Source organism: Clytia hemisphaerica, unplaced genomic scaffold (genome assembly GCF_902728285.1).
Source record: "Clytia hemisphaerica strain Z4C2 unplaced genomic scaffold, Clytia hemisphaerica genome assembly, whole genome shotgun sequence".
Classification (NCBI taxonomy): Eukaryota; Metazoa; Cnidaria; class Hydrozoa; order Leptothecata; family Clytiidae; genus Clytia; species Clytia hemisphaerica.
In genome coordinates, this window is record NW_027104528.1 from 1,128,365 (window position 1) to 1,156,097 (window position 27,733).

Genomic DNA, 27,733 nt, shown 5'->3' on the forward strand with positions numbered 1-27,733 from the left:
AAATTTTATGAAAATGAGCAGGCGATAAACTGAGCTTTGTAAAAACATGGAGGTGGACCAGAAAACTTTTGAAAGAATTTGATAACAATTTGATATTATTTTTTAATTTACTTGTGGAAATACTTTTATGGCGTTATTGTTCTGTTGTTTGACTACATTGGAATATTATTCAAAGCTACAGTTAAACTGGAAAAACCCATCAACGACTGCATATGGATGAAACGTCCATAATAACCCAAGTTCAAAAAGAGCAATGTCAACAAGTCAATTCTAATGGAAATCATGTCGTAGAAGAAAAAGGTATAGCATCACAAATTTCCTACATATATTCCTCTGTCATCTCAAGTTTCACCAAATGTATTTTTTGTTTCGCACTCATCTGTGAACTACCGTAACTTTTTGTGTAAATGTAGACATACCTTGTCTAATTCTGTCAAAGCAACTATCTGGTCTTTAAAATATTTATAGATAAAACCTTCTGAATAAACTGTTTAAAAAATCACTCTTATAACTTTTACCGTCAACTGCTCCAACTTGGGACTATCTGATGCAACAGGAGGGAGATGTATCGGATCACCCAAAGTTACCTTCATTTCTTTCTTATCCACGGATCGCTGATAGTCACCTCGGAATGAGTGTAGTAACTAAAAGGTGAAACGTCAGAGAAACAAGTGGAAACGGGTGTTAACGACACAGAAACAATATGGAAACGGGTGGAAACGATACGGAAGTGGAAATAATATAGACCTTTTTTCAAAGAGGCCACCCTGTTGAATAATTATGTAGACAGCAGAAAAACAATGATAAAACCAAGCATAATTATTACAATATGCATGATACAGTAATTATGCATGGCTCTATCATTGTTTTTATGGCTGGACTACATAATTATTCAACCGGACGTCCTCTTTGAAAAAAGGTCTATTGCCAAATCTTTATCTCGATAAAATTTATAGCAATACAGAAGAAAAAGTTGGTTGGTTGAAAAATTTGACACCCATTGGGATCGAACTCGGAAACCCATGCTTATGAGACAGACGCTCTAACCGCTTGAGCTAACCACACTTGGAGAGAGTGAGGGAAAGCCTGAACTTATAAGAAAAGAAAGAAAGAAACGAGAAGAAAATTAGTTCCGGCTTTGATGTTATTATTGAAACAAAAGGATCAGTCACGCCGACATTCCCTTCCACACGTCAGCAATCTAGTTTTTATAAATATAAAAACTAGATTGTTAGGAAGATTCTAAAAAAGAATAGCCGTTTTCTTAGACGACTACGTTGTCAAGAGTCTTGTAAACATTCCAACAACTTCCATCGAAATGATCTGTCACAGCTGAGTCTATTATTTTTAACAGGTTTCAAGGATTGAGCCAAGAACGCTCGCAGAACGCTCGCAAGCTCCCGCGCAGTCAGTCAGGCACATCCTGGCAAATGAACGGGGTATTTTTCACTTGCGACCATTGGCAAATGAACGGGGTTGAAAACGAAAGTGACGTAATAGCACCGAATACCCAGTTTAATTGAACCGGGTTGGAAATATTTTGCTTCATTTCAAAGAACTGCATAGATGAAATTTTTTTTCCATGGGTCAATTTTGTCTTCAAAGATTGAAGAAACTTTTAATGAAAAAATAAAGTTCCCAGTTTTCTTCCTTTTTTCCCTTTTTCAGTTTGAAGTTCATTTTTATTCATTTTCACGCTTTTAGCCTGAGACGTCCTATCTCATTTACACTGGGTGACGAATACCCCATGCAAATGCTCACCCCGTTCATTTGCCAGGATGTGCCTGACTGGCAGTTGAAAAGTGGTGCAAACTTCAAAAAACTGATTTTTGTCCTGCTTTTGCAGGACATTGGCTGAAGTGCTTGCGTGCAGCATAGGGTACAAGTCCAAAATATGCGTTTTCCGTAATTTTTGTATGTATTTTCAGATAAGAAAAGCACTCAGAAATCCAGTCAATTTTTTAAAGTGCTTTGGAAATTCAGCATATTTTATTTTAAACCTTTGGAAATTCCACCTTATTTGTCAAAATTTTGAAAAAAGTATTGGAAATTCCAGATTTTTCCAACCAAAAAGAAGAAGTTTTTTTGGACCTACCCCGGTGGGGTGGAGGTCCTATAAATTAACCCATGTTCGTTCGTTCGTTAGTTAGTGTGTTAGTTACCAGCTTTTCTCGAGATTGGCTCATTAGTTTTTTCTGATTTTTGGCACAAAGGTGCATGACCATAAACCCTCGAATGTGACGGAGCCCGATTTTCGAAAAAAAAATTTTTGGGGCAAATTTGGGCCAAAAAACGGCTTAAAAACGGGTTTTTTGGACTTTGTGAAAAATTAGATCATTAATTTTTTCTGATTTTTAGCATGAAAGTAGGGTACAATCTTAGTTAAAGGATGGCTCAAGCAGATTTTTGCAAAAAAATTTTCAAAAATCGCATTTTTATCTATAAGAACCACTTTTAATAAGAATACATCAATGTTCTTAGCCATATTATTATTATTATTATTTCTATTATTTTTTTTACGATGATGAAAATGTCACGGTGGAGGGTTAATGGTTAATCTATATCTATAAGAAATCACTATTTATGAGCATATATCAATGTTATTAGCCAAATTGTTTTTTTATTATTATTTTTTCTAATAGAAGAAAGTGTCACGGTAGAGTGCGGCGGTTTGACTTTTCTGGAAACCTTATTTATTAAGCTGTGCATTTTTCTGATAGTGGTTTTTATAAAGAAAAGCGCTTAATAGCTTTTTTATTTCTTTTTCAAAAATCTTTTTCAATAATAGTTTCTCTCAATAGATATGCTTTCATTTTCTTTATTTTTTTGTATTTTGACCAGTTATGTCTTATGTGTTTCATTGTTTCAATGTTCACTGATTAGTTTGATAACCAGGTAGGTCCATAAAAGTATCGCTTGTTTAAAATTGCTTTTGTATTGGAAATCCAGGAATACACCTTTCGCGTAATTCAAACTTCTCAGAAATGGCTCGGGAAAATGTGCACTCCACCGTTAAGTCTATATATAATTCTTTGGGAGGTAAACTAACGCGTTTTTGCCGGCGAGGGGTTAGGGAAAGTGGGTTTTCAGCTTCTAACTTTTTGATAACGATCTTCTTTGGCAAAAGATGATCAGAGCTGATAAAAACGGTGCCTGAATTAGATGAGGGATGTCAACAATAGACCTAATGTAGGGTTCTTTAGAGGGACAGACTGTTTCATCTTGTTGATTTATCTTTTTTATTTATCTTTTACAAAACAGTTAGACCAGTTTGTGCTGGTTGAGGGAAAGCCCTGGGGTACTAGGGTTGCGAGTTGACGGGGGTGCTGCCAGACTTTCGACCCTTGGCCCCTTAATGGGACTAAAAAGGAGAAGACAAAAGAAAATTTTGTGAATTTTATGACCCTTATTGGGACAAAATTTGAACAATTTTGACCAAATTTCAATCTTTAAGTTTATCAATCATACTTTTTGTCATAACATGTTACAATAACTTTCACTGATATTGGAAAATACCTGCCGCCTGGGATCCCCAATGGGATTAACATATATATATATAACAAGTGTGTAACTTGTTGTGCGAGTGGAGTGAGGTCAAAAGCTCCATCGTTATGCCATAATTTGTTCTTCTTTGCTCCAGACCCTCGCGTGTGTTCCACTACAGATTTTTTTTATGCCGTTCATTAACTCAAATCAAATAACTTTGGAGGTTTGGTGAAATGGTGGCCGAATTGTCGTCCCATGTTTTGTCAGATAGAGCAGTTGACGGTATATAAGGATGGTTCTAAAAATATAGGGTCCTTAGTAACAAATATAGGTTATTGTGTTGTACTGTATAAGTTCTACAGCAGTCAGAAGCAAACCAAACCCCTTAGTTTGTTTTTCTATATACCCTGAGGTAACCTGGAATTTTTCAGAAAATGTCAGCATCTAAGTTCCTTATTAAGTTTCTTTACTTAGCTGCTAAGTTTAGATTTGCTAAGTATTTGACTGTATAATTAAGTAACCGTACATCCTGTGCCCAAGTTCAGGAGTTGCCATAAAGCCATTATGGTAATAACCGGGAGGGCACATTGCTATACATTGACTGTATAATTATAAATTCTGTCTGTTTTTGACACATTGAATTTCGTTTCAGCACATTTTCGTTTTTTTTTCAATTCTGTATTTTCTGTACTTTATTGTGCGATTCTTTAAAAATTGTGGAAAAAGTCCTGGGTGTGGTAAAAGTCCCCCTCTTTGAAGTGAAATTTCCTAAGTTCTATGAACTGTTAAAGAATCGATCCTTTTGCATTGGAAAGAAGAAGGATATTAAACTTGATTTTTTATTGGTTGTCTGTCAAATTTGGTTAACTACTTGTAACTACATCAAAAGTTATGGCCTAAATGCTAAAACATTAGTTTTCAAAAAAGTCGAAAAAGGGCAAAAAATGAGGGTATTAAATTTGTTGTAAAGACACAAAATGTTGCTAATATTTGGAAATTTTCAGGGCTTGAAAAAACATCATGTCTCTTGATGATACCCATGGAAGCTCGTTAAATTAGACAAAGAAAACAAAAGGAGAATTAAAATAAAGACACCTTTAAAGGACAACATGGAAAAACTTTGATCGTTCATAAATTGATAAAAGAAGTGCTTTCTTTATGATCATTTTGATGCCCTCGTTTTTTGCCTTTTTTAAATTTTTTGAGAAGCAATGTTTTAGCATTTAGGTCATAACTTTTGATATAGATAACCAAATTTGATAAATGACCCCTCAAAATTTAAGTTTCTCCTTCCTCTTTCCAATGCAAAAAGATTGATTCTTTAACGGTTTATAGAACTCACAAAATTTCACTTCAAAGAGGGGAACTTTTTTCTGGGACACTCGGTATCAAAAAATGGAAATTGGCGTTCATTCCTATGGCATGTGCCAAAAGGGTTTTAAATAACAATATTTTTTTCAATACCAAATTGTCAAGTTATAGTTAGCTATTGTTTTTTTTACTAATCATTTTTCAACATTGAATAGCAATGTGATACCATGAGTATCAATGCTCGAGTGAATATTTTCTCTGAAAACTAAAGCTCTGATATCCTAGCTCTGATATCCTAGCTCTGATATCCTAGCTCTGATATCCTTGCTCTGATAGCAATGTGATTGAGCAATAGATCGATGCATAAAATATTCATTGTCCTTCTCAGGTTTAATTTCAGAGAGCTAAACTGTGGTGTTCACGTGAGATCAATTTGTAAATTCCTTCAAATTGAATCCCCTCCATGGTCCTTTTTTGCACTTTCATGACGTCATAATTTACCTTACTCAAAAATTGCTAGATCAGAAAATGCTAACTCGACAATCCTAGGCCTCGTTAAAAAAAGTTGGTATCCAAAAAAGAAAGTTGATATCGAAAAATCGATAAAAAAAGAAAAAAAAAAGTTGCTGTCGAAAAAGAGTTGGTATTAAAAAAACCCTTTTGGCGCGCCATACATTCCTCGCAATTCAGTTATTTTTGCCTCTGCATTTTTTGCCGTGGCAAAATGCTCTTTATTCTCAACTTAAATTGAATTTTTTTGATTTTGAAAGACCCCTACATTTCAAAAGTTGCTTTTTAACTTCGTCAATGTCCTCTAAATCATGTCGTGACGATTGCCAAGACTTTAATTTTATATTGTACTGCAATATAATATCGAAAATAGTACTTACTTAAATATTAGATATAATTCAAAATTTATTCACTCCAACACCATTTGCCAAAAGATGAAATGATTAAGAAGTTGTGCATAATAATAAATGATAAGTCATGTCAGGTGGGTTTAACTTCTAAAATTTCTCTGAGACCACATTTGTTTGTTTGAGTGTAGGTGTGATTGAACAATGATGTGGGATGTGGAGGCCTATATATTTTACTATTATTCATTTCTTTACCTTTCGACCAGATGTTTTGAATTCAGCACCGTCATAAAAAATATGATAAGATTAAAAATGATGGCATGATCCATGAGCAGATTCAATCTTATAACCACTTTTATTACTTTCAACGGCTATACTCAGCACTTGACACATGTCAGTGCAGACATCTGCCGAACCCTCTGAGGGTCCCCAATGGTTTGAAAAATTGAAAAGAAGAAATTATATGCATAACCACCTCCACTCAAAGTTGAAAAACAATAAAGAAACTAGCTTTCAGCTTAGTGATACAATATCAATAAGTAAAGTTTAAACGTTTAAAAGGAGTGACACCGATCATATGTCTGCATTTTTCAATTGAAAACATCCAGAACTCAAGTAATGAGATAAGGCCTTTTCTGTTGGAAATGCTCGGTAATTCTTTTATGTAAAAAAAGTCTTCAATCAAAAACATGCCTTGCTGTCCCATTCTGGGTTGTGTCTCTTCAAAACTGTAAATGATAAATTACTTTTGCCTTCTTCATGGACATGCCCACTGATAATTTAATTGTTTCATATACATCAGCTGGGGAACAAGACTCAGATAACTCTTGTGTCTTTGCGAACCCTCTACAACACTGGCGACACTAAATTTCTTATGAGGCTGGACTTGTTGGTTTGCCGTCACCTGACCGACCCTACCTCGAAACCTGCCGACTCAAAAAATTTTATTGCCATTTTAAGAAGATTTTTTTTAAGAAGATTTTTTTTTCCTTCAAAAACTTCAAACAATAAAAAATCTAAACTCTTATCTTGTTTGTCTCAAGCATAAGAATCGTAAATTCCCTGCTAGCACTTTCTGTTTTTTTATTCAAAATTACCTAAATGTAAACAAACTGTTAACCTTTCCATGGACGAAACCCACCTCCGACCCACCTCCAAAATCTAGGGTCGGGTGACGGCAAACTAACAATTTTTTAAGTCCAGCCTGAGTAAGAGCATAAAGGTTTACTTATTCACCAATAAATTACTATATTTTGCCAACTGTTTTTGTTTTGTTTTTTTTTATACTTGATGAGATCAATTAAGAATTTGCAAATAAGAATCCCTATCGTGGATAACTTCAAAATTTCAAAATGTAAAAAGATCTGAAAATATTAAGGTTTGCAAATTTTTTTCCTGTTCTTACAAAAGGGCATAGAGCAGGGATTTTTCTAAGCACTTTGAGCTGGGACCGTTTTTGTAAATTTAGATAGAGTTCAAGCCTCCCAGCCATAAATTCCAAATTCTGTTATGAATTTTATGCCAAAAAGTTTGTAATATACTTTCAAAAATGGTGTGCACATTCAAAAAGCTTTGATAAATAATTTGAATATGTAGATAACACTTGTAAACAACAAAAAATAAAATTTGCTAGAAAACATATTTTCTATTTTGGATTGAGCTGCAAAAACTCAATCTTAGATTGACTATTTTGGCCGGTATAGTGACAGTAAAAAGTACTTTAGTAAAGTCACTGGATAGAGATTATAAATAGGTTATTACCAACTGCGCTAATGTATGATGCCAGGATTCTCATGAAGTTTTACCAAATTACTTTCAATGATTAATATGAAACAGGTCTTTAAGGCATGAAAATGGGGGCTGTTTTGAATTAAGGAAACAGCTAGAAATTTGACTCTATTTTTATACCATCGAAATACAAGAATTAAGTAAACTAATGTCATATAATAACAAATGTATAAAGAAAAATGTTTGTTGCGTATTTGTTTTAGCTGACTGAAGAGCATTTTATGTACTGTCATGTTACAGTAATTTGACACTTGCTGTGTTTTTTTCTGCTGGAAATAGAGACACTCTTTTGAATTATAGCACATCATCTTGTGATGGGCTAGATTTAGAAAAGTCAGGCGATTTTTCACACTTTTGGATGTTTAGTATCTTAAATGTGAGGGAATTGCAATCTTCTTTTCTCTGTGTAAAGCGACTTTTAATTGGGCATAAAATGTCAGGATTTATGTCAACCATACCTCGATTTAAGCCCTTGAAGTCAGACGTTGAAGGCCAGTATACATTATTAGGTATGTTTTATTTGAATATCATGAATTTTTAATTAGTCTTTATTTCGGATTTAGGGAAAGATTAGCTTGAGATTAGACAATTATTCTTTGGATAAGAAGATACTCTATACTGAGATTCCTGACTTGGCTAAAATTTTTGTATGACTTTGTGTTTATCATTCAAACTAGATTTTGGCCAGAGATGTGATGAGTTGTTTTTTAAAAAGTTGCGTCTTTAATTCTTAATTTTTAACATGATTTTGTACAAGTTATGTGGTATTTAGGTAGGTCTTGTGTTATTCTCTTGCGCCTATGACAGGCTGCTGCAGGGATTGATCGGCTTGGAATGTTTTACTCTCTTTTTCTCTGAGCTAGGTTTTATGTAATTTCTAAATGTTTCACTTTACCTGCAGAAATATTAGAAATTGAGGTTTATTTTTATCCAGCTATTCTTATTTTGTAAAGATATCAGGAATATTTATTAAATAGCGACATTTTGTTTTTGAAATTTATTCATTTAAAAAAAAGTAAAAAATAGAGTAAAAAAGTACTTCAAAAATTGATTGTCAAATCTGGGATTTGATGCTCCAGTATGTAATCTTTGCCAAAAGTGATATTTTCGATCGATGCCAGCTCGTATTATGCGTACAAGCTAACATGCATTTTTAATCATTTTACTTTGTTTTAATTTACCATACATTATCGTATGCTATCATTTTAATCCTATCTTCATCCTTTAATGAATTACATTATGTATTGCATTTATTTAATCCATAAAGTCTGACAATGGATCAAAAATTAGCTTGCTGTGAAGTAGTACTACAACTTTTCATTCACTAATTCATTGATTTGTCCGTTTTACTTGTGTTTAGTTCTTCAAACTTAAATTCGAAGTCATTTTCAAATAAAATGCCCCCCCCCCCAATAATTTTTAAGAGTGATTTTTTCATAAAATTGAGTATTTTACCTTAAAATTTTGCCTTTATTCGAATTACTTTAGTTTTTTGAGTGTGTTTTAGCCAATTTAGAGCTCTAGATTTCAAAATTTCCTCCTTTGGGGCAAACCATAGTTGGCCCTCACGGTGTCACTGAACTTATGCCTCCTAATATCAAAATGCTTCCTACGGCACTGAAATACAATATTTTGATAGGGAACTGTTGAGAGAAAGCAGGTGCATTGCAGTGACAATTTGCATTTGTCCTAGATTTTTAGTTCTTTTTATTTTACAGCTCGTAAAAACTTGGGCTAATTGTCTGAATTGGTTGCACTTCAAATTCTTGACAAATCCATATTAAAATGCTTCAAAATCGTTTTATTAAATTATGAAATGGTTCACAGATGTGAAATGTTAGCCCAATATACAAAATAATCATTTTGACCACTCATAATGATTTAAAAGTTTTTTAAAATTTGAATAACATCTAATTTCAATGTCAATCAAACTAGATAATACTGCAATGCATAATTTGACCTGTAAGTTAAATTTTTGTGTCACCGTTGCAATTTCTTTTTAAAAACTCATGTCATGTTTCAGTTTTTTTTCGAAGTTTGGTCATTGTCATTAATAGACAAAATGTTATTGTTAAAGTTGTGTCATTATAATTATCTGGGAAGTATTCTTTTGTGTGTGAATCGAATTTAAGTACCGTTCACATGGTTTAATTTGATTGCATTTCCATATTTCCATTTCTCTCCCCCTTCTCTCTATCTTGCTTGCTTGCTCTCTTTGGTTGTTTGGTATCATCCTATTTGATGTCTACACTACTGTGTCGTTGGTTAATTTTATTTATGGTTGGATAAAAGAATTATTTTCTCCTATATTGGTTTTTTGAAAGTTCAAACTTGGTAGAATTTAAATTGTAAGTTTTTGTCATTCTATTAATTCCTTTCATTGTTTGCTCAATATCTTTGGCACTAAGTTTTGAATAATAATGATACTCTAAATAAGTTTGAGTTTATCGACCCAGTGATATTCATGTTGGAAGCTTATCGTGGCTTGGATCGCGAGATTTACGTTTCTCTACGTTTGGAGGAATTCTTCTCCCATCATCGGGCAATGTGGAGGATGTTTTCCCCACTACTTCCCCAATAATGATACTTTTTGGAACGACCTGTCTTTGCCCTTAATTTCTATTCGTTTAAACTTAACTCCCTCCTACTTCCACTTTTTAGAGAGATAAGTTTACAGACTCATTGTGTGCAGAGGGGTCTATCTACACTTGTTTTTTAGTTGTCCCACACCAAATATCTGAATCAATATAAAATATGATAGATATTTTGACCAATAGTTGTTATCCCGGGGGGGGGGGGTACTTAGGCAAAAATGGGTGCTGGGTATGTGCATGCCTTAAGGGTAGGGTTTTTCACCCTCCCAAAGTCTCTCTAAGGGTTACCAAAACAACAAAAGTCAAAATCAGTCGCTCTAAGGGTCGGTTTTTTCACAAACTCGGGTCAAAGAAAAGTGAAAAGTCAAAAAAGTGAGAAAATTTTTCAAAAATTAGAGAAATTTTTCGAAAATTGGAGAAATTCTTTTAAAAATCGAATTTCTTTGGCCCATTATAGAAATTTTTTGTGAAAAAGTCTCTCTAAGGGTTGGGTTTTTCTACACTGAGTCTCTCTAAGGGTCACCTTTTAACCAAAATTCAGTCTCTCTAAGGGTAAGGGTCCAGAGGTCTGGCACGCACATACCCGACACCCATCAATCCTAGTACCCCCCCCCCCCCCGGGGTTGTTATCCTTCCTTTTGCTCCACATTTTATTCGGAAAATCTCCTTTCCGTCCCCCCCCCTATAAAGCACTTTTGGAAATGTTGGATCACACTATGTGACTTCCGTATTATTCCAATTAGTATATACATTCTTGGAATTAACTTTCCAACTATATTTGATTCAAAGCAAGTGTTAAAAGTTGCATTTGGAACGATGATAGGTAATAATATGGCCTGTCGAAATTTGTAAAACTGAATCCGTTACGTAGGCTAGGTTGATAACCCACTCAAGTCCCTCTCTTTAGAAGTGAATGTTCCTACTAACTGCAAGAAAATCTCTGTGTCAAGGCTTATAAAGGTCTCCTAGAAAAAACAATATGTATAGAGAAGGCTCGTGTTTTCAATACCGTCGTCGAAAGACATTTCTTAGTGAATTCATTGTAGCAGTCTCCCCAAGAGCAGTCCGCGCCACTTAGAGTTGATAGGTGAATAGAAGGCATGAGACTAACGTGATAGCTCCATAAAACGGTCCAAAATTTCATCCAACATTTGGAAAATGGCATGTGTGATAAAATGTTGGACCGAAAATTCACGGATGTTTTATTTGAATTATGACTTTATTGACTTTGCTGAGTCATTATAACCAAGAACGTAAAAAATAATGTTCTAAAATTGATGCAAATTTTGTTGGTGGTAATATTGCCTTCCCTAAAAATGAAATCTTCTTCCCTTTTCTTTTAAGACACTTCGTCCTACTGTCCTTTAAAACTTTGATCCCGTGAATTGCGAGTTATTAAAAGCTAAAAGCTTAAAAAAATTTATTAATTGTTTAAACATGTACGAGTTTGGATTGCATAGTCTAATTTTATACGTCATAATTTATTGTAGTGAAAAAAATTGTCATACACTTTTTAAATATAATTGTTATACACATGTTATTATTACTTCATAATTTTCATTGTTTTCTACTCGGAGCAATTGACACAAATATTCATAATATCGATTGAAGTGTTTTTGATATTAAAGAAATAATTTCAATGGAGCATCCTTTTGACGTACACGCTTATTTTTTTTATAAGAATGGTGTTTTCATTTTTATCATGGATAATCTTAACTTTTTGGGAAAAAATCATCCTAAAATATTCTTACGGGTTATTCTTAGGTTACCAGTGGATACCCCTTAAAACCCACAATAAAAAGTGTTACCCTCTATCTCATTGTTTAGTTGGAGTGTAAGGCTGAAACTTTTGTGTTGAAAGTACGTTGTCTATGATTGTCTTCCCTAGCAGTGATGTTTTGTAGAAAACAGTTTTCAGTTTTTCACGAGGAAGTGAAAAAGTGCAGTTTTAGCTATTTACCCCTTAAAACCTACAAAATGGTTTTTCTCGAATAACTTTTTACAAAAAAGTTCTTTTGACCTCAAATTTTGAACAGTGATTCACTGTAAAGTTACTAATGTTATGAATATACCATTAGTACCTAAATGATCTCAAAAATATGTGTTAAAATCAAAATACCCCTTAAAACCTACAAAAATAAGGCTAAAAACCACAAAGTCTGACCTTTGCTAACGGGATACTCAAGCTGATGGATACAAATTTGGTGTTGCTTCGTGATTCAATGGTTCAAAGACTTGCTAGAAATTTCATTCCCACAACAATAATTTTCATTTCAGGATTTCATGCCCATAATGCAATTGTGTGTGGTTTTTTCGTCAAAAACGGCTACGAAAGGCCAAAACCTTCATTCGCTTCATTTTTGACCTATGGTTCTAATGTTTTTCTAAATCTCCATCAAATTTGTGACATTTTGGTATGCAACATGACCAGGTTTTGAGAAAGTCGATTTTCAGATTTTATTGATCATCACCATAAAAGTGCTTTAAAGTAGAATTTTAAGGGCCTGTCATTTTCGTTGGGGTCTATTCACGAAGATGAAAATGATTTTTTCATACCTACCATAAGTATAGGTATCTAAAAAGTATAGGTTTTATGACCTTAAATTCAATTGTGTAATTTCTAGGTCCAAAAAACCTGATTTTTTGAAGGGATTTTTGATAAAATTTTGAATAACTTGGAATTTCAAGATACTTAAGCATCTTTAAAATCCTTAAAATTTGGTATTTTATGAAAGAACATTTATAAGAGGTTGTAAAAAAGTGAAACATACCACATAAAATTAAATCTGGTAGTTATGAAAGCCAAAAATGCAACATTGTGGGTTTTAAGGGGTATGTGGTTTTAAGGGGTATCCACTGGTAGAGTTAAAATCCAAACTAGATCAATCGAATACATACCTCCAAAGCATAAAATGCCATTTTTGTGAAAGTGTTGAGCTTTACTGGGGGATAATTGGCCATTTACAGTTAAATATGCTCTAAAATGGCATTCTTAGGTTTAATAGCTAAATTCCATGATGGCGATATTCTTAGCATATTCTTAATTTTTTGGCAAATTTCATCATGAATATTATAAAGTATATTCTTACTGATTCTTATAAAAAAACGTGTCGCAACGCCATTTTAAGATTGGATCTTGTTGTCTGTCTGTTTTCCTTTCTGAACCGTGAATGAATAAATTTTTGGACTCCCTAATTGCATTTATTAGCTACGACTTTTATCTATATTCAATTTCAGAATGACTTCTCTTTCGAAATTACCTTCTAAACGAAAAAGTTTCTAAAGTTAGCTTTATATTGGAAAGTAAGGTAGAAAACTTTAAATGAAATATTTCTGTTGTAGTTTATTTTGTAGCTCTGAAAGATTTTTATAAACAATAATGTTACCGAAATTGAAATGGTCATTAATTGTTACAGAAAAACGTATAAAGGAGCAATTATAATTATAATTCCACAATCTTTAATTTCCTTCATGAAAAACACCTCTTGGTTGTCACGGCAACTCAATTTGATTACTTGAATAAAAGAATAGTAGTTTTTAACAAGCTTTTAATTGGCATTTTACCCTATTCTCTTTGAAATGTAATGCAAGCTTCTATTAATGCAATCCTCTTTGATGTGTCTTTTCTTGAGCTCAATTAAGACAGAATTAATCGATATACTGTAATACAGTAAATATACTGTAATATAGTATCGTTTGAAATTCACATCTCTGTGACTTGGTTTTTAGGAATAGTTAGGCTTTTTTCGTGGTGATTATGTTTTAAAGTTGATGCTTGCTTGAAAAAAACTTTCGTTTCATCTCGATGCAATACTTTTTCGTTCAAAAGCCTATGATTGGGGTGAATACATCGGCAGGTAAATTATGTTTTTGATTTTTGTTTCTTTTTTTTTTGAACCTCAAACAAGATATATAATGGTATGTAGTTGTTGGAAGATCCCCTCTAGTGATAGTATCATCTTACCATATGTTTGATAAAATTATTTTGTTCAAAAAGATCCCAGAGAATTTTACAGAGAGGTATGTAAATGACAATGTAAAGGTTTATACTCTTTTTTTATAAGAGTTAGAAGACTTGTGCTTAGATTCACTTGGTTTTTTAGTATTTGGGAACTTAGTGGCTTAAACTAGTCTCATCCTTTTTGCTCTATTCTTCTAGGCATTTCATTATGTCATTAGGGACCGTGTACAAATATTGTTCCACTTTTCAACGAATTTACACGATTTCTTTCGTTTCCCAAATGATTTTAATCGTTTAAGAATCGTACCAATTTAAAGCAATGTCAGGCTGAAACGTTATGGAACGATTTTAAACGTTTTTCTTTGAACAAAAAGTGGTAAAACGATTTGAAAAGAAAGTCTTCAAGATCAAACGATCTCCTAATCAATTAAACGAATTTGAAACTATCAAAACGAATTTGAAACTATCAAAACGAATTTGAAACTATCAAAACGAATATCATACCTCTAAAACGAATATCTAAACTATTAAACGAATATCTAAACTAGTAAACGAATATCTAACCTATTAAACGAATATCTGAAATATCAAACGAATATCTAAACTATTAAACGATTACTAGCTAATAATCAATGCTACGATGCGCCCGTTGCTAAAAGTATTATTCTGGAATAACATTACCGGATGTAGTACTCTGTCTCATTGTTGGATACGTAAAATGCGACTTTTTTAGTCAAAGCACTCGTTATACATTTTTGGAAAACTAAGGGGTAGGGGAATCAAAATAGCATGGACATTCACACCGACAATTAATAGTCCACATAGTTTATAATATGGATCTATGCACTGTCTCTCCACTCTTGTACCTTTACTTGGCCTTGTATGGTACACGAACTGATTTTTGATGAATTTTAATCGAGCAAAAACGATTTCATTTTATTGAAACGTTTTGCCTTTGGATGGAACGTTTTTCTATTTAAAAGAACGATCTATATAAACCTAAAACGATATTGAGAACACCAAAACGATTTTGAGTACACCAAAACGATTTTGAGAACACCAAAACGATTTTGAGAACACCAAAACGATTTAGAGAACACCAAAACGATTTTGAGTACACCAAAACGAAATCTGGATATTTAAGACGATTGTAAACGATTTTCAAGATTTAAAACGAATGAAAACGAATTCCTTTTCATAGTTTGTCAGTCATCGTTTAGAAAACGATTTTTCTTCAAATTGTTGGCTACTAAATCGTTTCATACCTTTTCACTATACGATTTTTTCTCAAACGATTAAAACAATATTTGTACACGGTCCCTTAATAGTTTGACCCTCAATTTGCTTAATTCAGTCATTCCAAAATTGTTCTTAGTTTCATGCATTTAAGCCTCAATGTTTTTAATGAAATTATTCTAGTGAAGAAAAGTCATTTTTTACTATACTCGTCTTGTTTTTTGTTTTTACCACCCTGGGTTTTTACAGTCAAACTTCGCATAATAGGGAAAATTTAGCCACGAAAAAAGAAGTTTCAAAGCCAAGAAAATGTAGGCTCGCAAAATGGTCTCCATAAGATAAATAAATAATGTCTTTGTCCTAAAGTATCATATTAAAAACCAAAACACAAAATCTGTTTTTTATAAGAAAGCGTAAATATAAGAATAAGAAGATTACAAGTAAGAATTTTGAGTATCCCAAGTTTTATAACAATTCACAGATCATAAAAAACACACACATGAAGTCAGGTCCATTCACAATTTCTAGGACTGTGTATGCTTGTAATTCTAACACCAGTATCTGCTTGCTTATTGGTGATTAATGGTTCAACATTGTGTAAAAAACTTAATTTTTAAGCTTCTTATAAAAGACTTGAATCCAAAAATATCAAATTGCAGTGTAACAGCCACTTTAGAACACACTTTTGATGATAATAAGGAGAATGTCTCCAATATTGTCTTTCCTGAGAGAGTTTTTCTGTACGTTACAAAGCACAGAGGATGCTACTAAAAGTTTGATTGTCACGAAAAATATTTTCATCAAACTATTGACTTGATTCTTTTACTATTAAAGTGTAAATTTTTCTATTCATCGGCCTTTTTATACTTCCTGTATTTGGCATTTTATTGTTATTTGTTTGTCAATTAACTAGAACAAAGATAACTTGATGGTTTTACCTGAACAAACTTGATTGAATGAACGATTGCAATCATTTATATGAGCAGGCAAAATCGTAAGCTGTTTAGTTAAATTTATCACCTTTTAGAATCAATCAAATTTTTGAAGCCTTCAGATGTTCTTAACTTTCTGGTTTTAAGCCTAAAAATGATCTTCGTGTTGTTATTTTCACCATTTTTTTGAGTATTTTTGTCTATTTCCTAAGAAATCAGCCCGGGGGGGGGTACTACCCTTGTCGACCGACGGGGGTGCTCCGCTGACGTTCGAAAAATGGACCCTACGTGGGACTCGAAATTTGCGAAAAAAGTGACCCTGAATGGGACTGAAATTCCAAAATTTTCTAAAATTTTCTACTTTTTCCCCAAATTTTCCAAAAATAGGCACCCTACGGGGGACTGATTTTTCTATTTTGGTGTTTTTGCGACCCTACCTGGGACTCGTGGAGGTCAAAAAAGGTACCCTGACCAGCGGAGCATCCCCGTAACCCATCTTGCCCTAGTACCCCCCCCCCCCCCCCGGGGAAATCAGGTGTTTTAGAGTCCTCAAAGTTTAAAATATTCTTAACTTGTTCTTAAGATTTTGACCACCGAAGCCTTCTGTTCTTTTTTTATCTCATAAAAAACGTGTATTTTAGTTGGATAGAGCTTATCTGTGTCTTTATATTTGACATATTCACCTTGCAGGTTTTGGAGTACTCATTGTAAGTTTATACCTAAGTATCTTGTCAGGTGTTTCTTTGATAAAGTAAGAAAATTTATAAATTTAACCATTTGACCAGGTTTTTCTGCCAAAATGTGTTGTTTTGATGAGTTTGCTTTCACAAGGAATAATGTTAAAACAAGATTTCATAATAAACTAGCCATTTCAAAAATACTGGCCCTTGACTACACGTTTTTTTATTTTATAAGGAACATTAACTTTTGCTCTGAGCCTGGAGTTCCTTATTTTTACAGAGAATTTCAGCCTCAAAGTTCCTTATCGAGTTCCTTATTTACATAGCTGCTAAGTTTGGATAACCATCTCTTACTGTTCCTTAATACTTGTTTTCTTATTCTCAGCCTGAGCAGTTCCTAAACAATTCCTTATTTTTTGGACCATTTTGAGCCTCGAGTTCCTTATAAACGTGTTCCTTATATAAAAAAAAACGTGTATTCGTTTTTACTAGAAAACTAATCTCATCCAATAAAATGTGGGCAGCAGAGAGACTAGAAACTAACAAATGACTTCATAATGAGACATCATAAAAAGACATTGCTACGCTTTTTAATGATCTTCAATGGTATTTTTAGTATTAAAATATTCTGAAAGAAGTCTGTCCATACCGTACTCAAAATGTTTGAATAATCCTTGATAAGTTCACGGTTGTCTTTTAAAGGTTTTCCATTTATCTGCATATAGAAGGTTGTTCTCACTACATGTATTCCAGTACTATTTTCTAAGAAATAAATTTTTTCTAGGCTCGGGTGCTCTTATTTTGGCACTTTGAGCCTCAAAATGTTCATTATCCGGTTCTTATTTTTAGGGACATTAGTGTATCTCCTATATGTACTGAATTTTTACTCCCTTGATCCATAAAATTGTTTAAAACCCAGCGCTTCAAGGTTCAGCTGTATAAATTTTCTTATTTTTGACGATTTTGAGTCTAGTTGCTATTATAAAAACGAATGCAGTGATCAGAATATGAATAGTTTGCTTCTTATCCTGTTTGTTTGCTTTCCCATTAAAAACGGACACCTTAAACTGCAATGAACTCAGAGATCTTTCGGGCAAAATGGGGTAAGAGAAAATGCCTTTGGTCCAGACCCTAGCTAGCCCAGCCCATTTGTCATAAATAATTGAGAATTTAAAAACTCTTTGCGACAAGTGAACACTTTTAATGCCACGTTGTTTTCTCATCGAAAACCAAAAAGAGTTCACGCATACTTTCACGGTGAACTGAGTTTAAACCTACTTTTTCATTCATAATATTGATAATAAGCCACATCGTTTCCTTTCTTTCAGATCCACGCATAACTCCTACTCCCAAAAAGCGACGCCAACGCGGCTTTCTCTCCAGCATTTTTTGCTGTTTCGGTGCACAACAGTCCGCCAAAGCTTCATTTCAAACGAATTCAAGTGGTGGCGGTGGTGGATCAACCGGTGGTTCCACTACACGCGGAGGAGAGATCGCATCTAACCCGAACACGGCACCCACCACTAATAACACTACGGCCAGTGTAATCCACCAAGCGTCACCTAACAACAACCAGAACAATTTATCGAAATGTTACGAAGATGATAAAAATCATGAAGATGTAGTTCATGAGGTATGGTGACACTTTTTTATATTTTTGTCCACCTCCTTTCCATTCATGGCCGTCCAGTATACTGATTGGTTAAGAGTCATAATTTAAAACCCAACATAATCCCTCAACACTTGGAATTTTCACTGTTTTCGACAATGGGAAGAAATGCCGTTCTCTCTTTGGCCTATATCACTACTATGATAAAAAGCTCTCAAATGATATTTTGGCACAATGTGACCTGGTATATTTGTACTTTTGAACGCCTAGCAATTACAGCTCATTCTTTTGGCACTCTCTATAAAGCAAAACGTTTAAACAAGCCACAGATCGCGAATCTAAAAAGGAAAAGGGTAAAGATTTGCTGTTTTTAAATCTTTTTAATGGATGATAGGTTGGGGCCAGAGATAATTGGGAAGATTATTGGGTTAAAAATAAATTATATTTACTTATGAGCCATGAGAGTTAAAAGGTTTATTGTTTTATTTTAGTCTGAGGTAAGCAGCCATCCAGTACTACTTTTTTACAAAAGAGGGCAAACTCTGACCCACACTGATTACATCGATTTCCAACCCTAGACCTGATTGAAAAGAACGAAATGGTATTGGGAGAATACATTGAAAGGTTTAGTCGCAACTACTCTAATAAATAATGCCAAAGATATTTCTTGAGAAATACAAAATTTTGAACAAAGTATTTAGAATAGAAATCAATTATATTTGATGGCATCGCTAATTACCTCGATCGTTTACTAATGAGGATGAAAAAGTCTTATTTCTTTTTGTTTTGAAATAGTGGGTAGACACTATGTTAAGTGATTATTAATTGAGATAGGAAATAATCATTTAAAGACAAGTAATTTGAAATTGATAAACACCTTTCGGCCTAGTTGTTTGTTGCAAATCCTTGCTTATATGCCAAAAGGAATAAATAACTTTTTCTCCTTAGTGGGGCAATGTAGTAAGATGTGCACATAGCAGCTTTAAAAATTACTTTGAACTTTCAGATGTTTTTTTAACTTTCTCTAAAAGTATTTCTAAAATCTTTGAAAATTTTGGAGAAATAATATGGTCCTAGAATTACGGTCTTCCATGTCCAGTCAGAGATCAATAAATATCTCACCACTCAACCTACCTCCTCCAAAAAACTCATCAGTTAGTTATTTGTTGACCGCAAGAATGCAATCTATATTTCTAAATGATGCAATAAAAATCTCAAAGTAGTTCTTTTTAATGACTCGCCAATTTACTTTTTGAAAGATTAGTCAATTTTCTTGCATATTATATTTTTGTCTTCTTGGACCATGAATAAAAGACAGTCGACTTAATTAATAAAATACTTGAACACCGGTGAAACTTTTATCACAGCGGGGATATTGTTCCAAGCTTTAAAAATCGAGCGGGGATTGTTTTGGAGTGTAATTTCTTTCAATTGAATTTCGAATGGGGATAAAATCAAAGCCAATTTCCCAGTGGGGCTATAGTTGTTGAGTATTTTTCCAACTGGGACGAAATTTTGGCCAAAATTTCCAGTGATGGGTGTTAAAAGTGATTTTATAATCTTTGCTGTACCATGATCTTTGCCTTGCATACGCACCACAAAATTACATACATCAATACTCTATACCTTGTGCTTATTTTGCCACCATCTTATATTGCTAAAAACTTTTACTCCAATTCTTTAGGAGTATTTTTGTAACTGATGATCTTTTCCTCTTACTTGCTATCTAACTTAAATTTGAAATGAAACTATTCCTGAACCCATACAGAGATCGAACCTGACTAGAAAAAGGTTAATAGTAGTTGCGTTTTATTTGTAATGAAATTTTTTGCCTGCCTCACATTCCTTCTTAATTTTTTTATAAGAACAATAAGACTCAAAATCGTCCAAAAGTAAGAACAGTTATTGTAGAGCCTAGAAGTGCTGAATTTCAAGCATTTTGCCCTAATATAAGAGCAGCCGAGCGACATCAGAAATTTACTGGTTCTTATAAACAAACAGAACGTAGACCAAAAATTGTTTCAAGTAAATCAATATTTGTAACATTTGAAAGTTGTAAAGAGACATCATCTCTGATTTCAAATGTCTACACGTTTTTTTATAAGAACATGAAGATTTTTTGAAGCCTTTGGATGTTCTTAACTTTTTGAGTTTTAAGCCTAAAAATGTTCTTATTTTCGTCATTTTTTGAGTATTTTTGTCTATTTTCCTAAGAAATCGGGTGTTTTAGAGTCCACAAAATGTTCTTAGATTGTTCTTAGCATTTTGGTCATCGAAGCCTTATGTTCTTATATAGTTTGTTCTTATTAAAAAAAACGTCTATTGTCTTGAATGGACCTTGCTTATGATGATGGATGAAAATCCCCCATTTTTTAAACAAACACAGAAAATAAAGTCAAGTTTTCTCTATAAATGTAAATCCCAACCATTCATGTTCGAAATGTGTGATCACAAAATTTTATCAAAACATTTTAAATCCTTGTCGAAAGAAAAAAAAATTGATATGATAAATGGAAAAACGTCGCAAAAAAAGTCTCGGCTGTTACATATCTTGACTCCAAGTGGAAACTTTTTATTTTTGTTTTTAATTGGACGAGGAAAGCAAATTTTTGAATATGAAGAACAGTACTTTGAGAATTTGTCCATCCAGAAGATAAGAAAATGAGTGATACTTCAGAGTATATCTTTTCGTTATCTAAACTACGCGAGCATGCGCGGAAATGGCATTTCAAACAATTGAAATTGAGCTGGGAAAAAAGACAAGGAGGCTCTTCTTCAGAAAAAAAAGAATGTCAAAATATTATCAAAGATGATAAATGTGAAAAGGTACTAAAATAGAGTTCAGTAATGTATAGAGTATTCGGTATAAGTGTGTCCGGTTATTTTTTAGGAAACCGAAGGACAAAGGGTTTGAAATACTCCTCATATCCCATTAATGTTTCCTTTATTTTGACAAAATATTATATTTTTTTTGGGGGGGGCTGTGGAAAGACAAGGCGCACCTTGTTGCTCTCTAGATCAGTCATGTTGTTTCCCCATTCCGGAAATAGCAGTTTTATAGCCAGAGACGAAGAATTGTGAAACAAAACTGTAAAAGTTCCTAAACAGAACTAAAGTCGCCAAACTATTCAAAAAGTTCTCCCTTTTTAAATCAGACTTTATCCAGCTAAATCATTCAACATTTCTTCTCTTATTTTCTCCAGGAATCGTCACCAGAATCTTTTTACTTATTACCGGCATTAAGACATCAAGATCTTGACAAGAAATGCGCTGTCATTGATTTAGATGAAACGCTTGTACACAGTTCCTTCAAAGTGAGTAGTAGTACTCCGATCAAATCTAGCCCGGAGTCCACTTAAAGCTTTTTTTATAGACTGGACGGCGCGATTAAGTGGTCTGGTAGTATATGGTAATATGCTTTTGCTTAGGCTGACTGTAAAACAGTATGAAGCTATGTTTTTATTTGAAAATGAGGGATTTCAAATCTGTTATAGATGTTTGTTTCTCATTTTTGATTATATCTTTCAACTCCAAGTAGTTTTTTTTTGTTATTTGGATTTTTAACATTTTCTCTCAAAATGGCGACCTTGCTAAGCGCTCCTAGAGTCTACTTCACTGGACTCAGCGTCATAAAAAAATATCAAAAAGCAAAGTTCAGCCAAAAGTAGACTCTAGTATAGATCAAATCTTACCGATTTAATGGAATGAATTTAACTGTTAAACTCACACAACCTTGGATAATCAATAGAGTTATTTTTGATAGATGTATTCCTCTCTGCACACTGAATTCTTATGAAATTTCCCTTTCTTTCTTTTCTAGCCTGTGGACAACCCAGACTTCATCGTTCCCGTCGAAATCGATGGCATTGTTCATCAGGTATGCGTTCATATAACTCACTCGTGGCTGCCTAAGATCATACATTTTTCCCATCTGTTTTCTTGATACTTTTATAAACTTATTTTGATCCGCACATAGACGTTCAGGCGTTCATTAAATACGTTTCAATTCAAGGTTTTAGGCTCCAATGCAATCAAACTATGCTCGAAATTTTCATTGACCCAAGACTCAGTATTTTGTCAACACAGCCCCTCGCGTAGATTTAATTGTCGCCATTTATAAATTCATGTGAATGCTTTATGTGTTATTTAAGCTATAGTGTTAAGTCTTAGCACCTGACGGTAATCAATCAAGATCCGAACTTATATAGAGCTTTCTATAGTATCAGTAGTACGGTGGAGTTTCCATGACACGAACCATTACGGAGAACACAATGCTGCTCGAGTTATGGAAATTTTAGAGCTTCGTAGACTCCTTAATAAAAGCTTATAGGTTGATCGAAAACATATTTGAGTTATAAGAGCTTTATTCTACGTATCTCTTAACATTTCTGTACATTACATTAAAATCTTTTTCAGGTTTACGTGCTAAAGCGTCCTCACGTTGACGAGTTCTTACGTAGAATGGGTGAAATTTTCGAATGCGTTCTCTTCACAGCAAGTTTGGCCAAGGTAAAGAATACATTTTTCTCGAGATGCATAAATTTATTGTTGTCCTCGTTTTCAAGCAGATTTCATTGCTATGAAATTATACATTTAAACCAATTTAGATTCCTAAAAGGCAAACTGAAACATTAACTCTAAAACAAAAGTATTTGAAATTCAAAATGTCTCATGAGGTGTAAACAACACAATTATCATTGTGAATGTATAATTTTATAGCAATGAAATCTGTTTGAAAACGAAGACAACAAGAAGTTCTCGAGAAGAGTGTATTGCTTGTTTGGTTTTTTCTATTCCACAGTAATAATATTCTAAGGTTTGAGATGTAAAAATCGTTTTCAGGAATTTTTTTTTCATGATAATGTTCCACTCGCAATTATCTTTTTAACGAACACAATAACGGATCGCAATATGATTTAATCTTGAGCAAAAAATATTTTCATTTGTAATTTCACTGAAAGTGAATTTGAAAATAACTTTGATTTTGATTATCGAGGACTGAGTTAAGATTTACTTTCGTGATACAAAATATATTTCGTATGTATTTTACTTTACAGTACGCTGATCCAGTAGCCGATTTGCTGGATAAAACAAATTGCTTTCGAACCAGGTTGTTCCGTGAATCTTGTGTATATTATAAAGGCAACTATGTCAAGGTAATGAGAAATTAAGTGTTCCTGTTTCATATCAGACACATATTTCATATCAGGACAGTAACTGCCTATTGTTATATTGTACTTATATTATAAGCAAAAAATGTTCTTTTCCTATTTCTAACCAATCTTGTGCCACATCCGTGTCAATGCAATATCAAAAAGCTTGTAAATTGAAATTGATCAAATTCTTAGTCATTTTTTTTTAACTCTTCGATTCATTTTGAATTATATAAGAGCTAATGTGATGATTTCAATTTTTGGACCTACCCCGGTGGGGTAGAGGTCCTATAAATTAACCGATGTCCGTCCGTCCGTTCGTTCGTTCGTCCGTCCGTCTGTTACCAGCTTTTCTCAGGATTGGCTCATTAGTTTTTTCTGATTTTTGGCACAATGATGCAAAATGGTAATGCCCAAAATGTGACGGAGCCCGATTTTCGAAAAAAAATCATTTCCGGCCGAAAATGCCGGAAATATGCCGGAAAAACCGGTTTTTTGGCATTTTCTCGAGATTTCATCATTAGTTTTTTCAGATTTTTTGCACAAAGATGCGTATTAGCAATGCCTAAAACATGGCCGAGTCCGATTTTTGAGAAAAATTCTTTTCCGGCCGAAAATGCCGGAAATATGCCGGAAATCGCCGTTTTTGCAGATTTTCATCGGACTTTTTCCTTATATTTCGTTGTTTTTTCACACAAAAACATTATTAATAGCAATGTTCCACGATCAAGCATGGTTCAATTGTCGATTAAAACTGATTTTTGAAGCGGCGGAACTTTCTAAAAATCGCCGGAACAGCCGATTTTCTCCGGAAAAACGATATTTCTTGAATTTCTCGAGCTGTACTTTATATTTTTTTATGAAATTTTGCACACTAATATAAAATGACAATACGTAAGAAGTGACGGAGCCCGATTTTCGAAAAACATTTTTTTCCGGCCGAAAGTGCCGGAAATATGCCGGAAAAACTGTTTTTTTGGCATTTTCTCGAGATTTTATCATTAGTTTTTTCTGATTTTTTGCTCTAAGATGCGTATTAATATTGCCCAAAACATGGCTGAGTTCGATTTTTGAGAATTTTTTTTTTCCGGTTGAAAATGCCGGAAATCGCCGTTTTTGCAGATTTTCATTAGATTTTTTCCTTGTATTTCTATGTTTTTGACATTTTTCTATTAATTTTTTCCCTATAACCCTTCCCTCTCCCCTTATCAACAATCAATGATGAATTTATTGCGTTATGCATTTTCGCTAAACGCTATGTTTTCTGACTGATTTTTTTTCATTTTTCTCCTTGCATTGCTATCTAACTTTCATCATCAGGTAGGTCCATTCAGCATCTAGCTTGTTATGTTTTCGTTTTCCAGGATTTAAGTAAACTTGGTCGTGATTTACACAATTGTTTGATCATCGATAATTCACCTGCTTCCTACATCTTTCATCCAGAGAATGCTGTAAGTATTGACTGACTGACTGACTGACTGACTGACTGACTGACTGACTGACTGACTGACTGACTGACTGACTGACTGACTGACTGACTGACTGACTGACTGACTGACTGACTGACTGACTGACTGACTGACTGACTGACTGACTGACTGACTGACTGACTGACTGAGATTCGAATTACAAGATCTTGTACTTGGAATTAGTTCGTCATGATATTGATTTGAATGCTGTATAATATACTGAAAGTTTACTGAAAGCCTCTTATCAATTCAAATGTACACAAATAAGATTTTTTATAAATTTAAAATTTCACTTTACTTTTTAGGTACCTTGTCAATCATGGTTTGACGATCCAAACGACACAGAATTAAGTGATTTGATACCCTTCCTTGAGAACATTAGCTCCGCCGATAGCTGTATTACAGCTCTACAAAATAATTATACCAGATACAGACAAGGTTTAGAAATGTCACGAAATCAACACTCCTACAATGGTCAATCTGAAGGATGATGACGTCCTCGGTTATCAGTTATTGCGATATTGGAATGGCTTTTCGTTCGTTTTCAAAATAAGTTTTGGTTGGTAGGCAGGCAAGCGGCCCATTTATAAAAAGTGTAAATGATTATTTTTGTTCTTAGCCTGTGGTTTATTCTCCAAGCTCCATGAGAAATTGGGGGTAGTTTATTTGTTTCGCTTTTGATGGTGCTCTCAGGCTGAACATTTGGAGTGTTCTGATGTGGTATTTGAAAAAGTGAAAATGAAGTAAGACTGGCATGTATTGCATGTATTGATGAATTAATACGGTTGCATTGTCAAAACGAATGAGACTTTAGTTTCACAAAAATTATATTTTTTGCATATAAGAATCTAGCTTTAAAAATTATTTGAATTCTATTTTTATACTTTTTTGTCATAAAATTTTTTTTCTCTCTAGCAATTTCGCGAATAAAAGAATATGTAATTTTTTTTGTTTTATTATTTTGATACGAAATATTTTGAAAATTTTTTCATCAGAATTATTTTTTATACAAAATTTTATGTTTAAAATTGTCTGTTTTTCTTTAGGTGATAATCGTTTTTATACTACCTGCGGTTTTGTAGAGGTCTGCGATTCAGACTATTTTTTAGGCTAATCTCAACCTATCGAGCACTGTGAATACTTACATAAAGGTAAGGAAGATAACACTTCCACCAATCAACACTACGCACAACGTCGCTTCAACGTTCATCCAACGTTAAATTGACGTTATGAATGTTAAATGGACGTTATTAGAATTTTATTGGCGCCCGATGAGTTGAAATCAGTCTTTTATTTGAGGTTTTGTAAAATAGTATTTTTGTGCTTTTTTTTTCTCGGAGAATAATTTTTGGAATGTAGTTTGTTATTTTTCTATAAGTTATTGTTTATTATTATATACACCACTATTTTTCTATTCACGTGTTAACAAATTATACCTCTGTATTCCTCAAGCTTGACATGCGGCTAATCGAGACAAACTCTTATTATTTAGAGACTTAGGTAGTCTTTATGGTTGAATTTTACTTGATTTTAGGCAAAAAAAAAGAGCTCTTTTAAATCAATCATAGATTTTCTGGAAATTAGGAAACATGGCAAAAACTAGTCACAAATAAATAATTGAAAGTTACTTTTTTTTACACCAAAGTAACTGGGATAATTTTTTACGAACATTTTCTTCGCAAACACTATGTATTTAAAAGTTTTATTTTTACATAAGTGTTTCCGTTTCATATCAGAGACATATTTCATATCAGGACAGTGTCTTGTTATTGCTATAGTATGCTTATATAACCAAAAAAATGTTTTTCTTTTCCTTTTTCTGACCAATCTTGCTCCACATCCGTGTCAATCCAATGTGAAAAAGCTTGTGAATTAAAATTGATGAGTAAGCAAACGATATCACTCTTATTTAAAAACAAAACCTTTAACCAAAATATGTCTTTGATAGCCTCCCCGTATACCAATATAATGATTTTCTCCTTCTTTATTTTTGTGCAGACAAAATTTTATGTAAAATTTTTCAGAATATTTTATAAAAGTGGTTAGTTTTATGAAATAGAGAACTTTTATAATTAAGAATAAAATGCAGAGGCATTTATACCCAATTCGAATAATATCACACACAAGAGATCTAAATAAGACAATTTCTATTCAATTCGAAACATTAAAAAATTTTCATGAAATTATTGAAACTTTAAAGACTGTAGCATAAAACTCTCCTAGTATATATTGAAAGTTGTGCATAAAGGTACTTGCTATGAATTACGATTTGGAAAATCTCCGATTAAAGGACAATAATTAACAGTTAGAAGATTTGAAATATCTCGAAAATACTGTTTGAAAATATGTACTTACTCTCGCGGACATTACGTTTTGATCATCGTTAAAGTAGAGCATGGTCTACACTATGAAGTTTTCACTACAAGAAAGTGTAAGTTGATCTTACATTTTTCCTGGTCAGTTCAAAACTGAAAGATTTCAATGATAATAAACTAAAGAATGAATGAAAATATTAAGAGTTTATTTCGATCATCTTGTTGTATATTCATCAATTTTTTTGGGTAGTTAGGTATTTTTTTGTACATTATTCTATTTTTTTTTTCTAAAATTTTACAATACTTCATATGCAATTAAGATGAAATCTATATACCGTTAAA

At 33.2% G+C, this 27,733-nt stretch overlaps 1 protein-coding gene across 5 annotated transcripts; it reads left to right on the top strand.

Annotated features, from left to right (window-relative positions):
* The first annotated feature begins 2 nt into the window (after positions 1 to 2).
* On the top strand, positions 3 to 27,733 carry LOC136822121 (carboxy-terminal domain RNA polymerase II polypeptide A small phosphatase 1-like). 5 transcript variants are annotated; one of them, XM_067078348.1, is made up of 8 exons: positions 3 to 300; positions 18,174 to 18,478; positions 21,658 to 21,768; positions 22,275 to 22,331; positions 22,871 to 22,963; positions 23,512 to 23,610; positions 24,972 to 25,058; positions 25,382 to 27,733. In XM_067078348.1, the coding sequence occupies exons 1-8, from the start codon at positions 213 to 215 to the stop codon at positions 25,565 to 25,567; spliced, it is 1,026 nt and encodes a 341-aa protein (XP_066934449.1). In that variant the 5' UTR covers positions 3 to 212; the 3' UTR covers positions 25,568 to 27,733. The 5 variants fall into 5 exon arrangements, with proteins under 5 accessions (XP_066934449.1, XP_066934452.1, XP_066934450.1 ...); XM_067078351.1 differs by lacking the exon at positions 3 to 300 and adding an exon at positions 8,138 to 8,214; XM_067078349.1 differs by lacking the exon at positions 3 to 300 and adding an exon at positions 13,823 to 13,893.